The sequence below is a fragment of the Pyrgilauda ruficollis genome, unplaced genomic scaffold (assembly GCF_017590135.1).
Source record: "Pyrgilauda ruficollis isolate IOZ18807 unplaced genomic scaffold, ASM1759013v1 scaffold38, whole genome shotgun sequence".
In the NCBI taxonomy this organism is placed as follows: domain Eukaryota; kingdom Metazoa; phylum Chordata; class Aves; order Passeriformes; family Passeridae; genus Pyrgilauda; species Pyrgilauda ruficollis.
In genome coordinates this window covers 8,618,726-8,645,630 of record NW_024525267.1, presented here as the reverse complement: position 1 = coordinate 8,645,630, position 26,905 = coordinate 8,618,726, and the positions used below count along the sequence as shown (strand labels likewise).

The following is a 26,905-nucleotide window of genomic DNA, read 5'->3' as shown; positions in this document are numbered from 1 at the left end:
TCATGCTCAGAGGTCAGGGGCCTCTGAGTGGTAGCATGATGGCTTATCTTAACCTTGCTATTACCTCACATTTCCTTTTATTGACTAATATTTCTGTGTTGTTTTGGAGAGCAAAAGGAGAGCAAGGAGCAGATCCTAAACCAGTTTGAAATGTTCTATGTTGATTGCAATGGGAAAGGCTTACAGAAAACAGGGATGTGATGTTAAAGCCAAGATCTCTCTTGACAGTGAACGGGACATAAAACTCCCCAAAGCTGTGTTGGTGTTTTCAATATTTGCATATTATCCTATACAACTCCTATTTCCAGTGTCTGATAGGGGACTTTGGCATATTAATAGCAGATACTTGTTGGGCTTTGCAATGTCAGCCAGGTATTTCTTGCCATTCAACTAAATAATATTGGCTCTGCCTTAAACACATTACTCTGTCAATTTAAAAGATCAGGATGTATCAGACCATTGCCTTGATGCCTACATATGTTCATCACATTTGTCTGAGAAGCATGAGACAGGGACTAATTTCAGCACAAATCTGTACAGTTCCCATGTACCCTGGCTATAATAATCCTGGAACTATTTACCATGGAACACACTGCTCCTGGTAGAAAGAATTGCCTCCAGCCCTACTTGTTAGGCTCCATCCACTGAAGCAAAACAATGTATGTATTTTATTATTTTTTAAATTAGGATGAACTACAAGGCTCATCTGATTTATTCCCACAAATGCTACAGCCCAGGCCTGTGTGAGCTCTTGGCTATCATGGAATATCCTGACTGCAGACAATTAGGCCAGCCAGAGCAATGCACGCTACCCTACATTTACCTCTGCCTTCACCTCAGCTTTTAAGCTGTAGATTGGCAAAGATTAAATGTCTCCTGCACTCTTTGAACTTAACCCAAAACCTGAACCAGTTATGTGGAGTCAGCTACAGAAATTCAGATTAATTCAGTGCAGTCAGACTTTTTTTTTACTTTTTTTTTCTTTTGATTCCTGGAATACTGTAATTTGTTTTTCTTTGTTCCCTGTAACTCGTAAATGGTTTGGTAGGCACTTTACAAAAACATGTGGAGTTCCTGCCCCCAGCCATTTAACATTTAAACCAACAAATCAGGTGTGGGTTTGGAGAGTAATAAAGCACCACAATATTTATCAAACACCAAAGCTCACAATTCTACAAAATGTGAGATCTGGAAATGAAACCAAAAAGTTTCACTTTCCTAGATGAAAGTCTCAACCTTTAGACACCTCTAACCAAAAGGTCTTGTTTCTACATTAAATGTTGCCAATTAAAAGCAGCCACAGCTGAGTCCTTCTCCTTTTCATGTACACATCAGTAAACAGCCTCCATGTGTTGCCATTACATCTGAGCATGCTTTGCTGCTGCAATTATAACCTGACACACAACAAACTTATGAGAAAGTCTGATTAGCTCTGACATTCTCATTGTAGTAACACAAAAACCATTAAAGATATCATGCCACTGCAGAGATGTCTGTGTCACTTTGACACGATGATCTGCCTTTATCCACAGCAGAAATTTGGTTAGAAACAGTAGAGCAGCACACAAAGGAATAAAGGGATAAATGCCTTTTGCAGAAATAAAGAACAGAGGACTCTGTTCCCTTTGAATTTATAATATTTCAGCAAACATCCTCTTTGTTGTCTTCTCAGCTGGCTGAAAATGGATTAGAAGGTGAGGATGCATAACTTCTCTATGGCCCATTATTTCTTATTATCATCCAGATGGAGCGTGGCTATTAGAGCACCACTAAAAACTCTAATGAACTGCAGTGTTGTAGATTACTAACTCTTCAACAGCATGTTTGTGTACCAATAATAGACTGTAAAAACAACAACAACCTGACTAATTAGGCTGGATCAAATCTGCTCAGCTCGGCTTCCTGTCCCTCCTGTTCTGGGTGTCCGTGTGGGTGTTCAGTACTGCTGCAGCTTCCATTAAACTCCTTTCAAAGCCTCTGATCACTCATGGAATATTAAAAACATTTAGAAACATTTGTTTAAATGCTTATAAGAAGCATTTAAACAAGAGCACACCCATGATTAAAGCATATTAATAATTTTCTTGCTATTTTGTCTGTAATGCAGGGGAGTTTAAATCTCAGCTGTTCCTAAGACAGGAAGAAGTGGGAGGGCCCCAACATTTATCATTAAATCCTCTGTTTAGCAAAGCACTCAGGATTTAATTCATTAATACTTTTTGCTGTTCCTGGGCTTGTTTGGATTTTTAGCAGGGTAAACAGAAACTTGTTCTAAGCTTGTGCTTTCATTTGCTTTGCTCCCTTAGCAGTTGGTGGAACATAAAAAAAGAGCTGCAGTGCTGGGCCCCACTCAAAAGCTTGGGAAAAAAATACTTTCTTCAAAAACATCCAAAGCAGCCTGTGGGACCTACGAAGTAAAACTGTAACCCTGCTCCAAAGCTCATCAACACACACACAAATAAGGAGTATCTGTTGCAACCCCTGAAAAATATTAAGGAAGTTCAGCCAATGAAGATTTATTATTTTGATTTCAGATAAATCTGAAATAAATCAGATAAATTTTATTTTGAAGATTTATTATTTTGTTTCAGATAAATCTCTCCAAATCTGTCATTTTACATCCCATTTAACAGCCAGTGCCACCCCTTGACTTCCCAGAGGAGGCAGGAAGTGCAAGCAGTGATGGGGCTCAGCACAGCATCACTGCCATGGAATCACACACACCCAGCCTGGCTCCTCACTGGACAGGGCTCTGCCAAAATCACCTCGTGCACAGGGCAAGGCAGGGCTGGCCCAGAACCTCCAAGGGCTGTGACAGGTTTTGTAGGGATCTCACACACTTGCCTTCCCCTTCTCTCCTCCTTCTTCCAAGACAAGAAGATTTGATTACAAGATCCTTCTTGCATGACCAATCTTCACCCACACGTAATTATTTCAAACTCACAGCCACTAAATAGTTTCCTATTTTGGCATTGATGCCAGCAGCTTTATTGTGAACTTCTTTCTTACATTATGGAATTGCCTTTTTTTTTTTCCCTTTCAAGATTGTATTTGATTAACTAGAAAGTTACATTTCCTTTAGGTAAGGTGGATTCTCAATTTCAGCAGAAAATGGTTGCATTAATGAATCTCAGTAGTAACGTTCTTTATGCTCCATCTTCTATTCAAAAATAAGGGAGTGGAAACAGGTATCAGATTTTGTGCTTCGAAATGTTCCTGATGGAGGAGGAAGAAGGAGGAAAATTAAGCTTGTCCTTTCACCACATACAGGAATGATGGTTTGTTCCAATTCTTTACCAATCCCATGTCATTCAAACATATCATGTAAAAAAAAAAAAAAATACTTGGAAAATTCACCAATAAACCTGAAATGTCAGAAATGTTCCCTTCATCATGGTTTGTGGCCAGAAAACACATGCAGGTAAATTCTCATTAAGCAACAATGAGGTCAGTGGGACTCAAAAATACATCATGAGTTTAAAGTTACCAGTTCAGGAAGCACTGAAGGACTGGGTAAAATGAATTTAAAAAATAGACAGGAATTAATCACATGTCATTCTGCCCTCCTAGCCATTAACTTAACATCCTTTGATCACAGATGAGACCTGAGGGATGCAGCACCCACTCACAGGGTGACAGTGTTTGCCTGGCTGACACTGATGCTGAGTTCAGGTTGTTCAACCTTGCCCATATCATGTAAGAATCACAATTTTTCAGTAGCTGCCACCATTACTGTTGGAATGTACATGCAAAACCACAAATTTCGTAGGGCCATGGATATGACTGCTCCTCCCAGTGTTCCAACTTCAGGCAAAATCCAATTTAAGGGTTTTTTACCTTAGAACTGACCATCTTCCACTGAGGAAGAACTGACACAATTCTCCCAACACGATGCCATTGGTACAGAGCTGGGCTTTTCCTGCAGAGGAATGCAGCCTCCACTCCATCTCCATTGTCGCATCACCATGCAGAAATCAGCAGCAGATATTTATAAACCCTTTTCCATCAACTTCATCCTATTTCGAATCTGATTACACTTCACAATGGAGCTTTGAGATGCGTTTTAATTTTCATGAGACACTTTGGAAGGAATTAAATATTCTGCTCTATTAGAAAACCCTTCATGTTGTTATGCAACAAAAAATGTAGACAAAGTAAGATAAAAGCTTACTAATCTTTCAGCTTTTTTAAAATATCTTTTTCTCTCTGTTAGTCTTCTTCCTTTTACCTGATTGCTTAGTTTCTCCTTGAAAAAGAGAAATGGCTGAAAGTAAGAAAATTGTTCCCAAATTTCTTTTTTTTCCTTTGTCTTCAATGAAAATTTTACTTCCATCCTTCTACTATACTTCCAGCATGTTATACCAAAAGATGCAGCATTTTCAAAAACCCTAAACTTTAAACAAAGACAAGAAAAAAGAAAAAAAAAAAAAAAAGGAGTGTGTGTGGGGGAACAAAATGTCTTATATAATTTTTTTTCTTTCTTTAGTGTAGATCTTTATTAATTAAAAAGTCGTTATGAAAACCCAGAGGCAAGAACTTTTAGCTCAGAACTATATTTCAGTTACAAAAATTTTTAAAGCCAAAAAAGAGTCAAAACTCCTGGTCTATAACTAACCACTAGATGTTTAGGGATGGTCAGCCACCTAGAAAAAGTGAGCTTTGCCTTGCTAAGGCAAAGCAGGGATTTGTAGCTGTGCCTTACTCTCCTTCCAGCATCAGAGATTTGTAGGCTTGGGAGGGACCTCAAGGGAGTGCAATTCTGAGGGAGGAGCAAGGATACCTGTAGCAATGCTCACCAATGAACTGGAGTCTACCAAATCTGGTGCTGGCTCTGCCCATGATCTGCCAAGTTTTGCCCAAGCTGTAAAATCTCTGGTGGTGTTGAAAATCCCTGTTTCCAACATCAGTCTTTCGTTCCCTCCCAAATGACCTGACTGCCCTCCAGGAAACACAGAAGATCAATATCTTTTCCCTCTCAAGCACACTCTTTCCATGGTAGGAGTCAATCTCCGTGCTCTCCTTAAACTTCCATCAGCTTAAGCTAAAGTCAGTTCTTCCAACTGTTCCCTTGAGATCCTGCCTTGTAACACATTTTTATGATCTCCTCTCCCTCCAGCTGGTCTACAGCTTCCTTAAAGTGCTGTTTCCTTTCTAAAAAAGAAAGGAAAAAGGTGACCACCCAGTCCTAGTCCCAGCAGAATAAATACCTTTTCAGCTTATTTGTAGCAATGTTCCTGATACTTTCCAGAGTGAAATTTACAGGTTTTACCCCACTGCTGTATTCCTACTTTAGTCTGCAGTCACCTATCCCTTTTCTCCTCCAATATCCTCCAAAATCCTCTTTAGCCTTGCAGCAGCAGACCCAGTTATTCCATCAACTGTGCTTATGCATTTGATTTGTCCTCTTTGCATGTGGTGCACTGCATTTCCCTCTCTTGACATTCACCTTGCTGATTTGGGGACGCCTTTCCAATTTATTGGGATCATTACGGATTCTGATGCTGTCATCTGAACTGCTTGCAACCCTTCCCAGAGCTCTCCCAGTGTGCTCTCTCTGTTCTGTCACTCATCTCTGCTAATGAAAGTGTTGAGCAGAATCACTCGCAGGGCAAAAATCTCACTGGCAATTCCCTCCAAGTTTGACAGTGAAGCCCTTGATTATATTTTGAGAGAGATTGTTCAATCAGTAATCACCAACTTTGTTATGACTGTGTTGAGGTCATCTTTCACTCATTTGCTCTAAGGCCACTAAGAAAAAAACTGTCAGGAAGACTTCTAAAAAGTTCAGATATATTGTATCTACTAAATTCCTTTTATTCTCTAGGCAGTGATCTTGTCAAAGAGAGAAATCAGATTAATTTGCCATAAACTCATCTTGACAAATCCACGCTGGCTGCCGGCCAGTGGAAAAAAAATTAGTCTTAATCATTCATGACCAAAATATTCCTACTGAAACACAACTGGATTTGACTCAGCACTGGCAGGGATGCACAGCAGGTACCCAGGAGAGAGATGCCAGTTTGGATGCTCTCCTGTCCTTCCTTCAAAATGGAAGGGAAAGGAGTAAAGCTCTTTAAGGAGGAACCCACAGTCATACTCCCACACAGAGTATGCTTATTTTTGTCATTCTACCAAAGTTCTTGCAGAAAAAGCCACAGGAAAGATGAAGGAGGATGAGAGACACACAGGCTGAGTCCACAGAGCTCAGATGTTCAAGAGGAACACGACAATGTGCTAGATCAGACGTACAGAAAGAAAGCAACTAGGAACCAAGAACTGGTATCTGTCATCTTTCATCCAATTACCTGATATCCCCCAGTACCCCCCAAATGTGTTACAGCACCACAGGCAGTACTGTGATAATGAATCCTCCCAGAGACTGGGGCTTTTTGTCTATTTTACAGAAACAACACAAAACCCCCAGCTCTGTCAGCGTCTCTGGATGTGTGACAATGTCACACGGTTTTTTCGTTCTGAAAGTCAACCTAACAAAATTTAAGCACAGAAATCTCTTGCTGAACATGAAAAAATAGTATTTTAAGGCCTAATTCAGTGGTATGACTCAAATTTTCTGCAACAGGACACTTGTTAAAACAACTTGTCTCCTCGCTGAACTGCCCATCCTAAAATCCATTCGAGTTGATAAAACACAGCAGTTATCTGCAAGCAAAACTGAGCCAATATTAATGAGATTTAAGAGAAAATACCTGGTTTTCCACTGAAAGCAGGGCCCAGTGAGAAGCACATCTCCACTGATACCAGGCAGGACTTAACCTGCTCACTGGCCTGACTTACTTGGGTAACTCTCTCTTTTAAATGCCAAACACAGAGAGGTTTTATCTCCTGGGTACACAAAATTAACCAAGGATCTCTGTGCAGACACAGACTCAGATCACTCCCTTGGCTCTCTGAAACTTCAGAACAGGCAAACACAAAGGGGCTCCCGAGCCCCCTCCATCCAAGCAGTGTGACGCCCTGGGGGTTATCTTTTATCTCAGATTTGTTTATCCCTCTAGCACAATGTGCTATAAAAAAAATGAGCCGTGTTGTGTTCTTAGCCAGTCAGATATATTTGCTGATCTAGATGGGCTAATTAAAACTTACTGTTTCCTGAGAGATACAGTTGTTTTGAGTAATCCAGGACTACTTGATAATCCCTCTGGGCCCATCTCAGGTGATTGTGTGTGAGCATAAAGGTTCATTTTCAGCATTTACATATCATTTATTCAATAACAATTTTCAGTTGTTTTAAATAATATAGCTCAACAGCATAAAATAACATTTCCTTCTTCATTGCTACCTCTCCCACTCATTGTCCTATCTCTCTTGATACCATAATTTCCTTTAAACACATCAAGCCAATGACAATAAAAGTAAACCTTATATAAACACATGCTAGCTATAACCTTGACAAAAAAAATCCTATAAAGCTTCCCAAGGAGGCTGTTTTACAGTTTTAAAGCTCTTTATATAAAGACACATGTTTTTGCTATAAACGAGAACCTGAATATCTAAAAATCTCCAGCTCTGACAGAATTACAGCAAAACAAGGCACATATGGCTCCAACCTGGTGGATACAGCCAGGTGCTGGAGCATGTCCTGAGAGGGGAAACAGAGCTGGGGAAGGGTCTGGAGCACAAATCTGATGAGGAGCAGCTGAGGGAGCTGGGGGTGTTTAGCCTGGAGAAAAGAAAGATGGGAGGGATCTCATTGCACTCTACAACTCCCTGAAAGGAGGCTGTAGCCAGAGGGTGATAGCATCTTCTCCCAGGCAGCAAGCGACAGGACAAGAGGAAACAGCCTCAAGTTGCACCAGGGGAGGTTTAGATTGGATATTAAGAACAATTTCTTCATGGAAAGGGTGTCAAGCACCAGAACAGGTTGCCCAGGGCAGTGGTAGAGTCACCATCCCTAGAGATATTTAAAAGACATGTAGATGTGGTTGAGGACACGCTTTAGTGGTGGGCTTGGCAGCTTACCCCACAGTAATGGTTTGGCTCAATGACATTACCACTCTTTTCCAACTTTAACGACAATTTTACAATCTCACTCTTACACTCAAGTTCCATTAAAAAGTGGATGATGCTACATCTTTTACTCCCTAAGAGTAATTAGATTTTTTCACTGTAGGCTATTGAGATGTGATTATACTCTTAAGGCTTTTCCATGCAGCTGCTCAGAGAATACTGAGATTGCCAAGTTCAACTGCTGCACTGACACCAATAACCTGGCTCAAAATACTTCATCTGCCCCAGCTGTGAGACAGAAGTAAGATTAATAACAAGTAAAAGATATCACAGAAAGACCCTGGTATCCTTTCTTTATAGAGCTAATAGCACTTGGGCTATGGTTCAGCAATCCAAAAGTGTCAAAATGCTTTTTCAACAGCACTCAAGAGGCGAAATTTTCCCTTGCAAGGCAACTTCTTGTAACTTTCTGTGCCACTTTCTTCTTTTTGCACTAATGGGTAAATGTGAATGAACAGTTTTACTCTCTCCTGATTTGGATGTTGAAGTACTTATAGCCTTTCTCATTGCTTGAGGATTACATCTGTTTGTAGCAGAACAGTTTGTGCAGTGAAATTGTGGATGTGCCATTCCTGGAAGTGTTCAAGGCCAGGGACCCTGAGCAACCTGGTAGAAGCTGTCCCTGCCCATGCCAGAGGTTTGCACCCAGATGATCTTTAAGGTCCCTTCCAATCCAAATAATTTTATAATTTTGTGATTCTAAGAAACAATTAAGAGCTTGCTAGCAGGGCTGTATTGCTGGAAGAGACATCCCGTCGCTGGCCCCCATTTTAAGAAACTTTAAGAGCAGAACAAAAATTGCACCAGTCCTCTACTGCCGAAGAGATCAAACAAACCCTTCTGCAGCTCCTTGATGCAGAGCCATGTCTCTCCCACATCCCAGACCTCTGCAGGAAAAGAAACTGCCCTTCCACAGAACTGACTCCTGTAGGACACCTTTAGGGGCTGTCCTGGATTTCAACCACACCTAAACACTCCAGCCTATGAATTCCTACAGGCGTAAAACCTTCTCATATTAGTATCTGTTGCTAGGAAAAATACAGTTTAATCTCCGTTGCTGGCAGTGATTTTTGCTGGAATGTGCTATCTTACACACTTTCCTCAGGATCAAAAATTGAAATCCTATGGGCTCTTGGGATTGCTTGTCTGGGAGGCTGCCAGAAAAGCGCTTCCCTACAACGATACACTGTTGTGTGAGCGCGTGGGCTTAGCCACTGCTCAACAAACTTGCTGGATAAACTTCCATGATTCATCCAAATGGCATCCAAGTGGCTAACGACCATATATTGGCAAGGAACTGACGAAGGCTGCTCGAACAATGAGAGAACCCACTTAAATCACGAGTTAGGTTTGACAGATCAGCAGAGACTTGACTGACAGCCCCTGGCACCCCAGGTCACAGCTGGGAAAGAGCTGAGCAGCAGCAAGGGGGGTGCCATGAGCAGCCAACAGCATTTCAGTGTTGTTTGCCAAATACAGGAGAGTTTAGGGCCAGAGGTGGCTCAGATGAGAGCATCTGACCGGTGTTAAAAAGGAAAAGAGCAAGTCCTGTTCTCTCTGTTTAATAAAATTACAAGAAGGGCAGGACATGCATGTGTTTAATATAGAAAACTAAGATAGCAATGATATCTATATTTATGTGTCTAGCAGACACCTTCTGGTGAAACACATCCCAGCCCATGGCAGGGAGGTTGGTACTGGATGATCTTTAAGGTCCCTTCCAACCCAAAGCATTCTGTGATTCTGGGATGTCAAGAGGAACCCACCCACACTCTCCTTCATCATCTCTCCCATGAGCAATAATAACTTGGGGTCCAAGTGACAGCAATTACATCTGTCTCCTTTTCAAAGCTGAAAATCATGAACCTGGGTATTTTAAGAGGAAAACAAGCAGTTAGCATTTTGAGCCACTAAACTAGAAATTTTTGGAAAGCGGAATCTAGAAATTACTCCCATTTTCCAGAGAAGGTATCTTGTACAATCACTACAACAAATTTTTCTGCTAATTTGCAAAACCATTGTGAATTGCTAGGCCCGTTTTCACCATTTTTCAGTGACTGAAAAATATCATGTCTCCCACAACCATCTACCCATAAAACTGGAGTAAATAGGAGCCAAAGTAATTATGTATATAGATAAAGGTATTTCCCTAAAGGAAGAACAACAAAGCACCCTTTGCTCAGCAGTTCTGGGGACCAGTGGATAACTAAGAGATTCTTCTGAGTTTTTCACAGCCTGAGTGAATTATTCAATGTTCACTGACACTCCTGCCTTCAATATCTCGTTCTGCCCTTCCCTTGCTGCACAGATCATTGGAGCATTTCAGTGACCAGTGGAATATCCTGGATTTCTCCAACTGCCTGGATGTACATGCCAGGTCCACTCAGCTGGACAAATAAACTCCTGTAATTGCTGTATTTATGGGCCCAGACTGATGCTGCAGTCTGCTCTGTGCCACACAGAGCCAAACCCATCACTCCAGGTTACAGCAGCAGCACGAAATGTGTCAGAGACCCTCTGAGCCCCAGGCTGGCTGCTGTGCTTCAACCTAGCAGGCAGCTAAAACTCCCACAGCCACCTGCTCACTCCCTCTCCCCCACTGGAACAGGGGAAAGAATCAGTTAAAAAAGGGAAAAAATAATGGGCTGAGATAAGCACAGCTTCACAGGACAGAAAAGGAAGTGGAAATAATAATAATAATGATAAAAGAATAGAATAAACGAGTGATGCACAATGCTATTGCTCACTGCCTGCTGACCAGTCACCCTCCAGCCCCCCCAGGTTTATTGTTCAGCATGATGCCATATGGTGTGCAATGTCCCTTTGGCCAGTTTGGGGCACTGTCCCAGCTGTGTCCCCTCATGGCTCCCTGTGCCCCCAACCTCCTCGCCAGCAGGGAATCAGGAGCTGAAAAGTCCTTGACTTTCCTGCCCAGCAACAGCTGAAACCTCAGTGCTCTATCCACATTATTCTCATTCTAAATCCAACACACAGCATTGTACCAGCTACTGGGAAGAAAATTTACTATCCATGCCTAAACAAGGAATTTGGGAAGCTGGCTGCTGTTCTCACAGTGAAAGTACAGGAAGGAAGAAAACATATGACTGTACTCTTATTGTTTAAACAGTCACACTCGTTCCTTCAAAAAACCCCATCTCTCCTGAACTTTTCTTTCTATTTTACCCAACCACACTGCCACCTTCCCCAAAATGCTTTCTCCCTTTTATTTTCTGCTCACTAAAGGCCTGGCTGTGCTGAGTTGCAAGATAGTGATAGTGGTGTATGCACCAAAAGTTTCTTTCTGTTCTCTTTCTTGATACAACTTGGGGGCTTTTTGGTGGTTTTTTTTTTTTTTTTTTGTTTGTTTTTTTCTTTTTTTGTTTTGGGGGTTTTTTTTGGTGGTTTGTTGTTGTTGTTGTTTGTTGTTTGTTTGGGGTTTTTGTTTGTTTTTTGGTTTTTGTTTTTGTTTTTTGGGTTTTTTTTGTTGCAGTTGTTGGTGATGGTTTGGTACTGGATGATCTTTAAGGTCCCTGGTGGTGGTTTTTTGGTTTTTTTTTTTTTTTGTGAAAGACACAAACCCAGTCAGTTTTCCCTCTGCACCTATGGATGTGCTGCAGGAGCCTTAGAGCTGCTTGTGGACAGAAGTAGAGCAACAGGCAGCAGCACAGGCTGAGATTTTGTTTGGAGGCTCTGAGCTGACAGAAGATAACAGAGGGTTTACAACAAAGGTCCTTCCTGAATGATAAACGATTCCTGGTGCACTTGAAGGATCTGACAGACCTACCTATTTGTTCTGCTCTGCACAGAGAGGGGATGAAATGACCTAGATCAACACAAAAGGTGCTACAAAAATCAGATTTTCAATGCATATTCAGCAACTCTAGGCAGCAAATGCACAATAGGTATTTAAACAACAACCCTTGTAAAAACCCTGCTCCCTTGTCACAGGATGCTTTGTTGGCTATTTTTAGCTTTTCAAGTGTCAAGAAGCAACGCAAAAAAAATACTGCTGCACAGCACTGGACACCAAGATAAAACAAGTGAGGCAAAAAGAAATCTAAAGCAAGCCCCACAAGATGAAGTTAAGTTATTCAAAGCTCTCTTTCCTGCAAGACAGGTGATGTATTTCAGCTTAAATATCCCACTCGATCTGTCCTCAGTGAACAAGCAAGTGACAAGCTGCCAATCCAGCTGAAAAGCTCCCCATCCATCAGGGCTTCCCCCGCCCCTGCCCCGCACCAAGCAGTGCTTCATCAGCACCTACAGAATCTGAATCTGCCTATTTTTAACAAGAACACCATCCTGCAATCCTGCCCACCCAGAAGGATTTGCACATCTCTCCAAATACTCCTCCCGGGTCCTGATAACTTTGCCAGCATGAATAGGAAACTTGGGGCTTTCAGAACAAGCTGCAGCTCGCTGACAAGGCTGGCAAGATTTCCTTTCCCATCTGCAGTTTGCATGAGTAGGCAGCTGGGATTGTGATGAATTACTATCTCTGATTCCAGTGCTAAGTTTAAAACATTTATTTGGCATAGTCTGTTAGAAAAAAAACCCCACTGCCAATATCAGCTATTGGTATTAGCAAACTTCTTCAGGAGAACTACCAAAGGTATTTCACAGCCTCTCTCCGCTTATAACAGGAGCGTGTTTGTGGACCAGACATATTTATTGACTGAACTGTAATTGAATTTTACTGAATGTTTATCTCAAAACACTGTTTCAAAAGAGAAACTAAATAATCTTGGTTTGAAAATAACTCAGTTCTTAGTTACACCTTTTCATGAGGCCAAATCCTTCTCCCGAGCTCAGTGGACACTCTGAATGCCTGGGAAATAGCATTTTCCATCAACTATTTGTTGTGCCTCCCTGTTTCATTATGGAGCTCAGAGTGCCGTGCTTTCAGCAGATGGCTCTGAAAAGCATGTCTGTAAAATCCTGCAGGTCTGATCTCTCTGCACAAATATTGCAAATATTAAGTCCATGACCAGTGCCTGATCCAAAGCTGGTTTGTTTTCTAACCAGTGGAAAAAGATCGATCAAGGTTTGGATTTCAGTCAGAAGCACTCATCACAGTCAGGTGCATGGATTAGGAATCTAAATCTGCACTGATGTTGTTGCAGAAGATTCACTATTTGATGATAATTGAGCACTTTTACTTGTAAATAAACCAAAAAGGTTTCTCCTGTCTGTAGTCCTCCTGCGCACCACAGTGCTCTTCATCCCACTCTCAAGAGAAGGCACACTTATTTTGGTGTTATTATTTTGATGCAATAAGAAACTCAGTAGTCCTTTTGCCACACTTCTTAAATTTTAGATTCCACTTTTGACTTTGTCTAAAAACCTGTAATCCTACACACAGTTTCCCATTTGCTAAGTTCACAGCTGCCACTTATAAATTTGATGTGAACATTTAGTAATTTTGTAGGTAACACTTATGGAAATTAGTAGCCAGTGCAACATACACAGACTGTTGTCAGCGTCAACTTTGATCCTGCTACTTTGTATTCAACATCTTTCATATGAGTTTAGAGATGAAAAAAAAAGGAAGCAACCCACCTAGAACAGAGACAAAGCAGGTTACAATCTCCCCTTCCTTTTCACCTGCTGAGGCCATGCATGTATTTTGTTGTTGTTGTTATCATCATAAATAGTGGCATTCGCATTCATCATGTTTTTATGGCTCTCATCACACCCTAAGTCATTTACCATTTAGCTTTTTCTGTCAAATCCCTCTCAACAGAAATCCATAAATAGTAATAGTGGCATTCATCATGTTTTTATGGCTCTCATCACACCCTAAGTCATTTACCACTTAGCTTTTTCTGTCAAATCCCCCTCAACAGGACAACAGAAATCCCCACAAAAAACCCAAAAAACAAAAACAGAACAAAAAAACAATCAAAAAAAAAAACCCCAACAAAAAAAAAAAAAAACAACCAACCAACCAAAAAACAAAAATAAAACAAGGGAAGCAAATATTACAATGTATAAAAATGTTCTATATCCACTTTATTCTCCAAGTCCCCAGGTTCTGTAAATACCACAAATCAATGTCAACAAACAGCATATCAGCTCCTATGGGCTTTTGATGATCTATCTGCAGTAGCTCACCAGTGCTCTGGCTTGGGGATTTGCTTTTTATGGACTTGGAAATGTTTTGCAACACATCAACCCATCATGTAAAGATGGTGGTCAGCAGAAATTTCATTGCACCCTGCTGCAAGAGTCCTAAAATTGCAACCTCTCTTTTTAAAAACCATTTTAAAATCTCCAAACAATTGTCTTCAATGTTCTAAAGATCTAGAAGGACTGTGGCAAGAAAACTTCCTTTTTATAGCTGAGTATTTCTCAGAGATGAGCTCTAAGTGTTAGCTGAGATAATTATCAGAGAGATTATGCAGATCTTATTATCAAAAGGTTTTGTTTGCTCTCTTGTTACATAATTGCTTAGTGTTTGCATGGTGCTCAGAAAATAGAAAGCACCAGAGAAATACCACGAGTTACTGATTTTACAGAAAATAATTCTCCAAATGGTACTAACATTTTAAGTTGTGTCTACTATATTTTGAAGATTTCTGGTTATCTGTAGAGCCCCTCAGTGATGTAACCCTGGCAGCACATGAAATGAGAGTTGTGCCTTACCACTCCTGATTTTGGACTCTTTCAGCAGAGCTGTGAAACAACAGGGAGCAGGAAAAAAGGTGCAATATATTGTCTTATCATTTCCTTCACTTCTAGTTTTGCTGGTGACAAAGGCCACCACATTCAGAAGATAAAATCAGGATTTATATCTCAAAGCAGTGCCATAAAGCAAACAATCAATTTATGGAATCACTAAATGTTTCAAGAATTGGATAAAACCACATCAAACAATTCCAGGCTTGTGTAAGTTTATAAGCAAAACTCAGACTACCTGAATTCAAATATACTTTGTAACTTTTAACCAAATTCTAGCAAAGACCTTACAAACATGATAAAAGCCATCTTTAGAGTGCAGAGATGAGGCCCCAAGTATAAATTTGCCATTGGGCACACTTATTCACTCAGCCTTGCAAGAAATTCAGAAGATACAGCAGCTTCATAATTTCAATACCTGTTTTCAAGAATTCCAAGTTCATTTCATGATTGTTTACAGGTAATACAGATTTCTTTAGGATGCCAAGAAAGCTTAAAGCAAGTGCACTATACAAGCATGGTGCCGGCCACAGAACCCTTAAACACAAGAAAATCAGATTTTACTTACAGCCAACCATCATCATGGCCACGGAGAAAATCTTCTCCCCATCAGTGGTCGGTGCTATGTTCCCAAATCCTATGGTTGTAAGGCTTGTCATGGTAAAGTAGAGGGAGGATATGTACAAGGAGTCCTTGCTGGGCCCTCCTTCCCACTGGCCCGAGCCCGTGGTGTTGTAGCGATATGGGGTCCCGATGCTCAGGGCCAGCTGGTAGAGCCAGCTGTCTGTTTTGATGGTGTTGGTCAGTTCATCGATCACCTCGTAGTCCCCAATGCTGTACCAGATGCAGGCCAGCCAGTGGGCCACCAGCCCAAACACACACACCAAGAGCACCAGCACAGCAGCACCATATTCCAGGTAATGGTCCAGCTTCCTGGCCACCCGACCCAGCCGCAGAAGGCGCACCACTTTTAAGGAGCTGAAGAGGCTACTGATTCCCTGGAAAGGAATAAAAAGCATTATTTGGTCTGAAATACCCTGCTGCTTAGCACAGAAGGCTATACAGCAATTCCTGCATCTGCTTAAAATCTTTCTATGTAATTTTTCAGGCCTCAGATAACAGAATACAAGATCAAACCCTCCTGTCCCTCCAGTGCTTTTGTCCTCGTCAGGCTAAATTGAGTTTGGCACTCACTAGGTGGATAAATTACTTTGTTCAAGCTCGGTCCTTCAAAGCAACAGAAGGGTTTTGTAGAATCCAAAGTGGAAACAGCAAGTTTATTACAAAAGGAGTGGTTCAATGCTTCACCAGAGGAGACTCTTTTGACCTCAAGAAGATAAAAGGAAGTGGAAGAGGAGTCACAGATGGAACTACACCAACCCTGTGGAGTCTTCCTGAAGTTTCCCAGAGAACAACCTTCTATTAAATCCAAGCAGAGGATTGATATTCTGGCCAAAAGGGGGGGCACACCTACTTTAGGAACCCTCAACATTAAGAGACGCTCAAGAGAAACATCAGAATGTAATTGCAGTGGGAAACTCAGAGAAATCTGCCTATTGCTACTCTCCTCCACCAAACAGGAGCTGAGTAACTTCTTCCAATACAACACTCTCCACCTCTTATTATCCTTCAAACATAACTCTGGATATTTTATTATTTACAAGAAGTCTCACTGACTGACCATGGAATTAAACAACTGTGGGCACACCACCTTCCTGAGCAAGGAAATATGGACCACAAGGCACATGCCTTTGTATACAGGGTTAATTTCCTTTCCAATCAACTGACATTTTCCTAAAGCAAGTGTTGGTGCAATGTTGTTGTTTTTTCCTGTCATGCAAGATAGATGACATACAAATAAATGGAAATACAAATATTTAGGGAATAAGAGCACAAGGACCATCAGAAAGTTAATAGAAACATCTGAGAAGGGGTGAGAAATGTGTATGTCCTTCTCAATGCACAAATGGTTTGGGAGTTTAGAGATGCAGAAAGAGAACAAAAATATGCTCTTGATCTACTGCAATCCCATGATATAACTAACTTGTGCATTAAATTAACTGGTGGCTCAAAATAGAAGGTTTGTAAAGGAAGGTTTCTAATAAAAAACATTCAGAGGCTGAAGACATTTAATTTAAAGTAGAAATTAAGACATAGAAAGCAATGAGGCAAACATTCCTAGTTACTGTGCCAAGATTAAATTGCCCTTTTCTATGCATCATTATCAAATCAGTCTAGTCAAAACACTGGCTAATTATATTATCAAACAGTTAAAGACTAGAGTTTCTGGAGTTTTCCACACCAGAAAAACATCTGTCTCTTTTGCACCTCTGTTTCTTCTTCTTTTGCACCTTTCCTCCCTTTTCCCAGCATTTGAAGGGCAACACACATCTGATATTTCTAGATGTAATCTGTTTGGCACAGTTCTTGTATGCTTTTCAAATCCTGTTGGAATGTGTTTCAGATCCCCAAATCCTTAATAAATTGAAGCTCTATATTTGCATTCAAGATCTCATGATGACTAATACCACAGAGGGAAGTGGAATTTTCCCATTTTGATTTCTGCATTTTGCATTTACACAAGACAGATCACAGTATCATCCTTATTTCCATTTAAATGTATATCTACTTATTTGCTTTAGGATTTATGACTGGGAGACACTCTGAACAACCAACTTTTCCAATAAACTGGGAAGTCCCTTCCAATATTCCTGACACAATGGACTGTGGCCAATGGACTACTGAACAAGGGTCCAACACCACAGTAACAATATCTATAGCAAAAAAAACCAAACCAAAACAAAAAAAAAAAAAAAAAAACAGAGAGAACTTCAGACCAGTTTCATAGTTCTTCTGCAGTATATTTTACTGAGTTAACCTTGACTTTGAAAGCTTACAACTTTCAAAAGAGGGAGAAAACAGCAGGGTGCTTTTCTCGTAGGACCAAATCCTGTTGCATTGGTCAAAGAAATGCATTAATTCTGTTTTTTATTAAAGTGTCACCTTTCATTTCCAGGATTAAGGCTAGGGAAGGAGTTAAAAACCTGGAATTCAAACTTGGGGGGCCCTTTTTTACACCCAGTAGTTTAAGATTGTCCCAGTGGCACAGCTTACACTGCACTTTTTACTGCACAAACACCCCCTGAACAGAAGAGTTTGCAGAGTGACCTCCATCCCTCACCCACACTTCATCTTCTCTAAGTTACATGGACAATTTAGCAGTTACACAAGTAACACAAAAATACAGCATTTATTTCAAAGTCTGGGAGAAAGTTTGTGCTGTCATTTTTTTTCCCCTAAGCACAGGTAACAATCACATCTCTTATGTATAAAACAAAGAGAAATATTTCATTTTAGCTGACATTGAAACGTATTATTTTCAAAGAGTAATTCATTCCAGTAAGTTTCACTGTAAATCTTAAAGCCTGTTCAGTTTGACCCTTTACTTAAGGCCAAAAAAACAGAAGATATACTGAACATTCACATTTCATGTCTAATATTCCAAAATAGAAAGACAATACTGGAAGCTTCAAAAGCCTCTTCCATAAAGCACTTTGTAGGAAACAGCAACTAAACAAATGCTAAATGAATATGAGATACATAATGTATAGAGTGTATATATATATATATATCTGTATCAATCACATATGCACTAACTACTGGCTGGGTCAAGCTGATACCTTCATACTTATAAAAATGCCAACAATTAATACAGAGTTGTTAATATGCAAAGCTCTGCCTCAGATTCAGCAACATCTTTGACAGAAGTTATGTGAAAGACTAACTGCCTTGAATTACGTTTGGGCAATTAAGAAATTGAGTTTTCTAAACTCAATTGATTGCAGGCTGCCTTTAATTTCATTTTTTCTTTTAACTGTATTTATGCTCCATAATGAATACTTTGGAAACCCTCCTACACCAGGATGAGCATCTGCTCTGACAGAAGTAACTTCAGCACTCAAGGAACAGAGAGGTGATTAGAAATTGTGAATGGGGCATGTAATCCAGTTTGGATTTATCGTGTGAATCAAGCACATGTTGGATCACGGAGATCCAACCTTCTAGGAGGAGCATTTGTGACTCCATTGCCATTTCAACTGGGCCAACTGTCTGTAACAGCTGCTGGGCTGTGATCTCTAATTGAGAACATCTCCTTATGTTATCAACCATCCAATCCAGCCCCTTGGGGTTTTGGCCAATGTATTTTATCACGTCCTAATCAGATGAGGACACTCAGCTTGCTCATCATCAATCATCTCAGCTGCAGAAATCTTTCCACTGAAAAACCACCTACTTCAAAACTGCGTTTTGGGTGTCAAGTTTGGAACCGAATTCCCATCTGACACACATCATCCATTTAACTGTTCCAAATGTGAGTCACAGGAGTCCTTCCCTGGGACTTCTAAGGATCAGGAGAGCCAAGACAAGAGCAATGACTCTGAACCAGCCATTTTTGTACCACAGTTCAGGAGACAGATGAAGCTGTTCAAAAGATGCAGACTCTGTCAAATTTATCCAGAAAGATATTTTTGAGGGATGGATGTTTAACTTTGGAATTAACTTAGACATTCATGATTAAACAAAGCCCAAGTTGCTTGACACAAGAACTTTGCAAAATCTGTGTTCTCAAATCCTCTTGATACACTAAGAAGGGAAATTAAATTTGATAGTGGAGTCACAGCTGATAAAATCACTCAGTCTGACATGCAGAGGGACCAATCCTTCCTTTTAAACTACCTGACTCTTGCCATTTCAGCCCCTAGATGTTACCACACTGTCCAATTCTGTCCTCCAGAATGAAAGAAGTGTCTAAGCTGTGTGTCTGCATCCAGCTGAACTTCTCCAGCCATAAGACTGAGACAGATGTTTCCCAAAATTGCCATGCACGGCATGGGAACAGATCTCTGCACCTCCAGCAAGAACAGGGAGCAAAGTTCTCTTGCACTTAATGAATCCCTGATAAGCCAGGCAGCAGGAAGAATGAAGCTGATAAAGTTGTGCTATACAGGGGTCAAGAGCCAAACATGCAACAGGATGAAGGGAACATTGTCACCAAAGGAAAAGGAAGGTTAACAAGGGCAGGAAATCATCTGAGTCCACAATGACTCTACCTAAAACCTCCTAAACCAGGGAAAATAGAGTGGAGTCTGTTCGACACTGAAGCAGCAGCAGAATAGCAGAGCTTCACGTTTGTAAAATCTGAAAAAGAATAGATGGTTGCTTGCTAACCTAATTGATCTTTTCTGAAGTTGGAAATTATTGCTTTTTTTTTTAAAGTAAAATAAAAACAAAACCAGCCATTAATTTCAACCATCTAAATATACAAAATTCTGCTTAAACCTCGAAATTAAATCCCAGTATGCTGAAATGGTAAATCATGCATATATTTTTCTTTCTACTAGGGAACAATGTGTTTTTAACTCTAGGCACTTTTTCAATTAGATTTCACTCCATGATTATTTATTTATTTGTTGCTAGCTGTGGGTACACACATAACAACAACAACAACAAAAAGAAACAAAAATACAGATTTTAAGTGGGTTCTAAAACTGAAATACTCCGAGCTTTGAAAATGGGGATCGGTACTGTGTCATTTAATAGAAAATGCTGTCTCAAAAAAGGTCAGAGGAAACAAACAACTTTTCACTCAGTTTTAATATTCAACACACTGTGGTTTTGAAGAATTTATGGGGTGGCCAAGAACCAGAGCTATGAAATATTGGTAGGATGTGTTGCAAATGCACTGAAAGGGTGATTGCACCATACAGAGATGTTAAACTAAATTTAAGCTAGTATCTTTATGCTGGACACAATCAAATACAGCAAAACTTCCATCACAGTAATAAATCCTCAGAGGAATTTGCAGCCAGGGCTCACCTGTGTGCAAGAGCAGAATGGTTTTGTGAGGCCACAGCATGGACTGAGCTCCAAGCACCCGCTGGATCCCACAGAATGCTGCAAGCTGATGGCCAACCACCCTCCCCGTGAGCAGCCCATCCTTCCTCCCTGGAGAGGAGGAGTGGGGCATGTCAGGGGAGTGATTCACCCCATCCACCTCTGACAGATGGGGAGGGGTGAATCACCTCCCTCCCCTGGCTCTGAGCACACAGGAGCTGAGGGCTATCGCTGACACAGCTGCTGCGAGGAGAAATCAAACCCACCCCCAGAAACCCAGAGAGCTGGAGCTGCACAGCTCCCAGTCTGTGCTGTGTGCCAGAGAAACAGGCACTACAGAGCACTGCCTCCCAAGGTGAGACTGATCCTGCTCCAGAGGAGCTTGGGGAATAAATGCTATTAATAACAGGAGGCTGAGATGCTCGGCAGATGCAACAGCATGCTCATTTCTTCATTTAACAGCCAATTACTCCACATAATGTGATGCTACACTACCTCCGGTTCTGGCAGGGCTTTGCAGAAGTCCCCATTGGCTTGAAGAAGAAATTGAATCAGTTCATAAAAAAATGAACAATCACAAAGTAAACTGGACTGTGGTTCTTGCTCTCAAAAGGGCAAGAGCTGTAAATCATAAATATTGAACTAGAGCTAGTAATAAGTGAAGACAGATGGACTGTGAGAGGTAGAAGAGTCAGACACCTGGAATGTCCTTTCATCAAAAGGTACAAAAGGTTGCAACTCAAAGCAATGGAAAAACTTGTAAAGGTGGGCATCAGTTATAAATGAGTAAATAATCACCCAGAGGAAGAAAACAGAAACAGAGAACTGACAAATATACAAGAAATAAAAAACTGATCAACAGAAAACTACACCTTAGAGAGGAAGTAGAAATAATGTAAGAATTGCCAAATGCCAATTCTTTTCCTTCCAAAGACAAAAGTGATCAAGCTTCAACAAAGTAAAAATAATCCAGGCTTGGTCTAAAAATTAAATTAATCCTGAGCATTAGTTTCCAAAAATGATGCTGCTATTTCCCAGAAAATCTAATGCATCAAGAAGGAAATAAACAGATACATTACCTGAACAAATATTAAGGGAAAGACTAATTAGAAACTTTGAGATAAATCAAAATGCAATCAGTGGAGCAGTAGGTTAGCTAAGCTCAGGCTAGCTGGGATCTATCCAAGGTCTCCTGATAGCTTTCTCTGATAACACAGCCCATTTTCTAAATATAAGAAATGCAGTATTTCAGTAACATCAGAGGAGAAATTATTATGAAGCACAGGGAAAACAGGGACCACCACTGGGATACCAGGATGACTGAAGAACTTGTGGACAGGGTGGAAAAATGGAAATCTTAAAAAGGGGAGTCTAGCAGGGTTTACAAGTGGTGACTCCTAGTGATTTTTCTGGCTTCTTAGTGACATAAACAGAAATAGTATATGGTCACAGAATATGCTAATGGCACCTTTGGAACAGAGAATAACCATGTGGGAATAAAGGAAAATGTGATAAAGCTTGACAATACAGAGTCCCAAGGCATCCATTACAGCACAAATTAACAAAAATGTCTACAACTACAAGGGTCTTTAACTGAAGATTACTGAGAAAATGAAATATTTGGGTATATGGGTTAATCCCACCTACCCATCCCACATGACAGAGCAATCAGTGAGCTGCACTCACAGAAGAGGCTGATCCAGCTCCAGGACAGATCAGCTGATGTTTCCACCATCAACAGGAAAAGCCAAACCCCAGTTGCAAATTGAAGATGAATTCTCCACCTGGAGTAATCTGTAAAGCTCTGCCCTAAGGAGATGTATTTGAACTTCACTTCCTGCAGAGAGAGGCAGCTGGAACAGCCACAAAAATGCTCATAAAATTTCATAAATGAGTTGTCTAGACAAGATCAGTTTGCTTGAACTAAGGAAAGGAAAATAGGGGTGTTTATGCAGGGGAGGGACGACTCTTCTTTCTAAGCACATCGAGGAGACAAACATGAGGGAGGGAAAAGAAATATTTAACCAAGGAGGTTGGCACAGGAAGGAATGCACAGACTGCAAATTAAGAGAGATTTATCAAGACATCATGAGGAAAGGTGGATTTTGATCAGTTTATAGGATGGGTGATACAATGAACCTGCTCACTAAAGCTGATGACTCAGAGACTCAAAAGGACCCCGTGAGTTTACAACTATTTTTTTTTTCTGTTTTTGCTTTTATCCTTTAAAAAATTGAAGTGAGGCAAATACAGCCTCAAGGGGGGATATATTTTCCTACAGCCCAAACTAGACTTGCATCTGAGCTAGGCACAGTAGTGTCACTACATTCAAGGGTGAGAAATAGAAGTTTTAGGGCAGAACGACTCCTCAGACCTACTCTGGAGATGCATCTTAGAAGATGAGGAGTTCTGCCCCACATTGCCTGTACCTCCTTGTGGACAATGCCTGGCCCCACGTTTCATCAGGTGAATCCATGCTTAGCACAATTTGAAACACATCCAAATACTTTCTTTAAAGATGCACGAGCAAAATTTTCCTTACCTTTCTCTCACCAGAAGTAAAAACAAAAAATCACCCAAATAAATCACGTAGCTGATTCTGTGAATTCTGTAATTAAAGTACTGAAGCAGTGAAAGAGGCAGGATTTTTGTAAACCTTGGGCAATCTCCACCAAACAGTTGTTACACGATGGCAAGCAAAGTAAGAGGAAACAAAGTGCTTACAGATTTTGGGAATGACAGCAATGGTGAGCCCTGCCAACAGCAGCAGGTGAGCCTGCAGGCACACAACAAAAAAGTTATATTCTGTGCAGTGCAGGAGGAGTATCCTGGAGGAGGTAAAGGCTGTTTGAAATGCAACCAGCAAAATCATGTCCAAAAGAAATTTTCGAGCTTAGCTACTTAAATAGAGCTTAGCTCCAAAATCCCTGGTTAGCTCCTTAATTCTGCTTTACTGGAGTTAATGTTAAAATAAATCTTCTAATTTGTATCAGAAATCTTTATTTCTTGGCAAGCAATTAGTATAATGAAGCTGCATAGCTACAAAATCAAAATGAGCAAATGACAAAAAAGAAAAAAAACCCAACAACAACAAAAAACAAACCCAAAAAAAAGTGATAGTTCTGATTTATCCCCACTTTAAGAGCAGAATTTAGAGTTGTATTCAATTATGAATATACACACAGGAGTAAAGGGCTTTCCTTCTTCTGCACCAGCTATCTAGATCCCAGGTCCAGATACAAGCAAAGCCCAGTTAATATTTGACCCTGCACCACTGGAAGCAGTAGGAGTAGTGACTTCAGTGAGCAAAAATTTGAGTCCTTACAGAAAAACGTAAGCAAGCAGGTCTCTTCATGTATTTTCCAAAAGTATCCCTAAATTTATTGCTTGGGATTTATCTTCTGTTTTTTTGTTTTTTTTTTACCAGGGGGATGGAGAAACTTTCCTTTTTTTTCCTCTAACACAACTGTCAATAAGCTGTAACATTGTAAATAAAATTCCAGTGAACTGTTTATGGCACAACCATACAGTGCAGCACATTTCAAACAGTAAATAACTAAGGTTATAAAGAGAAGGGTGATTGCAAAATATTTCTTCTAGATGCAAGATAAGGGGATTGTGGCATCTTGCACTACTTAATTTGTTAGTGCATTGGTGTACCCAAAAAAAGGGGGAAAAAGACAGTATCATGAAATATCATAATTTTCACTCATGTAGGAAAGGTGGGTGAAGGTCAAAATGGGAATCTGTGCTACTCCCATCAGCATCACTTCAGTGAGCATCTGATCAGATTTTTTCATTTCCTCATCTCCTTTGTAAGCCTTCCCTTCCTTTGTGAGCAAAAGGGATCACACAGGACTCCAAGGTTCCATTGAAAGTGCTCCACAAACAATTTCCTCTACTGGATTCTGTAACAGCTTATACAGCTCTGACTGAAGATTTGGTTTAAATGGCTTGTACCCAACATCTGCTTCCCAGTAATATATACATCACATTAAAATGAAATATTAAAAAAAAAAAAGAAAAGGAATAAAAAAAGACCACTGGGACATCTAATTACAGTTCAGTATGCCATAACCCACACCAGAGAGGTGCATGAGGCTATCAGGTCACACACCACCCCCTGCCCTGACTCTGGCCCAGCTCCTTCCTTTCACAAGTCGCCCCTCACATCATGGAGGCTTTCAGGTGTCTCCACAGGGAAACCTGCAGACATATCCCAGACCTTGTACAGCATTAAAGTAGCTGGTTAATTAATTAAGAAAAAAAAATTTAAAGCTGATTAATTAAACGGTGGCAGAACTTTAATAAAACCTTAGAATAAAAGCCAAAGAGAAGAGATGCAATTCCGCAAATCAGTGCAATGGGGTGATAGAGGTGACTAAGTGAAAGGGGTGAAAATGGCTGGAATTCTACAAAATATATACCTAGAGTGGATACATTTATAACTTAATACCACACCTTTGCCACTGTATTATTCTATCACGGGTTTTCACACACTACAACAGAATGACAGCATTCTCCATATTTAATTGTTTCCTGAGTGCATAACAAGGGGGGAAATGCCAGGTCCCAGGGTTGTGCCTCTGTCATTACTTGCTACGAATTTCCATTGCAGTTTAACACTTGGCTGCAGCCAGGATTTAGTTCTGGGAATTATTTTCTCCATGTCAGCCAGCAAGATTTAAAAAAGCTAGCTATATTTAGACTGTATTCAGAGCCAAAGAGCCAAAGTCACACTCCTGAAAGACACCAATTTTTCCCCTTGCACACACCACTCAGCCTGGTGCCCAAAACCCTCCTTCAAATACCTCCCACAAAGGGAATGTTTGCAGTAAAGCACTGCAGGTGTGAACGTGGCTACACCAGCTCAATCAGCTTTTATTTGCTTTCAATTTACAGACATTGCAATTTTAGTTTCTATTAATTGCAGTGATACAAAGAAGTTTCTGACTTCTGAAGTAGATCGATAATAGCAATTAAAAGAAAATTACAATTACAAGGAGTCTGTGCTTTAATGTGCCCTGCAAAGATCGCTAAATTTTAAAGGCCACTGGGTCATGTAGTCTTACATTATTAAACAACAGGCACAGAACTTTGGTTTAGGTCATTTACATTTCTCTGCTTTCATTTCCAGCCATTGGCTTGCAAAAACTAATTTCTGCAGAAAGGATGATCTTTTATACAACTGATCTAAAAATCATCTGGATGCCACCCTGACTTTGTGTCCCTTTCTTCACAGTATGTGACATGGCATTTCAGGACCATGTTTCTGGCACAGAGGAGATCTAGCTTCTAGATATTATTTCATGACAAACTCAGAAATTCATGAATCTCAGTTAAAATTCTGATTAAAATCAGAAAAAAAATTGTATTTTTCAAAATAATAAGAGACTTTTTCAGCTGAATTTAACCCTTAATTTGTGGAAGAATTTTTCATTTGGCCAAAAGCTGGTCCATCCAGCTAGTTTGGAGAATATTTACTCAAAATACTTACTTGCAGAGACTCAAATGCATGTGAAGACAAGAGCCAAAAACCTGCCCAGCATCCTGGTGTCCTGGGATGACAATCAATGTATTTGGTCCCAGAGGGAGATTTTAGCATGGTTTTACCATACCTGATCAGCATCCTTGGGCACCTGCAAATTTGCTGACAACTTCATCACAATATGAGGCTGATAATTCTGACTTGTATGGAAAAAATTATAACAAACAATTGTTTGGTGGCCCAGACTGAGAGAAGCTGGATATTTCTCTCTCTAATAGGCAGAACACATATAAAGGCTAAGTCTCAAGGTTACATAATTCTCCAGCTTCAAAAGCAGGGAGTCATAATTTTATAAATTTTATAAACTGGGGCATACAGCAGTGCAAGAGTTGTTACATGCAGCTCATTACTCAGGGGAAAAAAATTAAAAGCACTACAAGCAACACGGAACTTCACAACAAAAATCCAATTTCCAGCCTCTACACACTTCACATCCTAATACCTACAGGAACTTCGTGGGACCAAAATTTTTGGATCCAAACACCATATTCCCCTTTAATCCAAAGAATCCAAAGTTTAGTGTCTTTTTTTTTTTTTTTGCATAATGTTAAAGAGGAGACAGGCAGACACTTTTAGACTAAATCTGAAGTTTCAGAGAACTCTTACAATAAAAAAAAAAAAATAAATTCAGCCAAGTTTGATAGACTCTGAGCACACACACTCTGTTCTGGTTTGCTCCTTGAAAACTGCCTGGATTTCCCACTATGCTGTCCCCTGTCTCACTTCTGTATAGAACAGGTTTTCTGTATGGTTTTG

General features: G+C 40.3%; 1 protein-coding gene across 1 annotated transcript in view; it reads right to left on the bottom strand.

Moving 5' to 3' along the window:
- The window catches only part of KCNH5 (potassium voltage-gated channel subfamily H member 5), a 147,891-nt gene that overhangs the window by 74,336 nt on the left and 46,650 nt on the right, over positions 1–26,905 (bottom strand). The window contains exon 7 of the mRNA XM_041476314.1: positions 15,275–15,704. Within this exon, the coding sequence (XP_041332248.1) occupies positions 15,275–15,704 (430 nt within the window). The remainder of the gene's footprint in view (positions 1–15,274; positions 15,705–26,905) is intronic.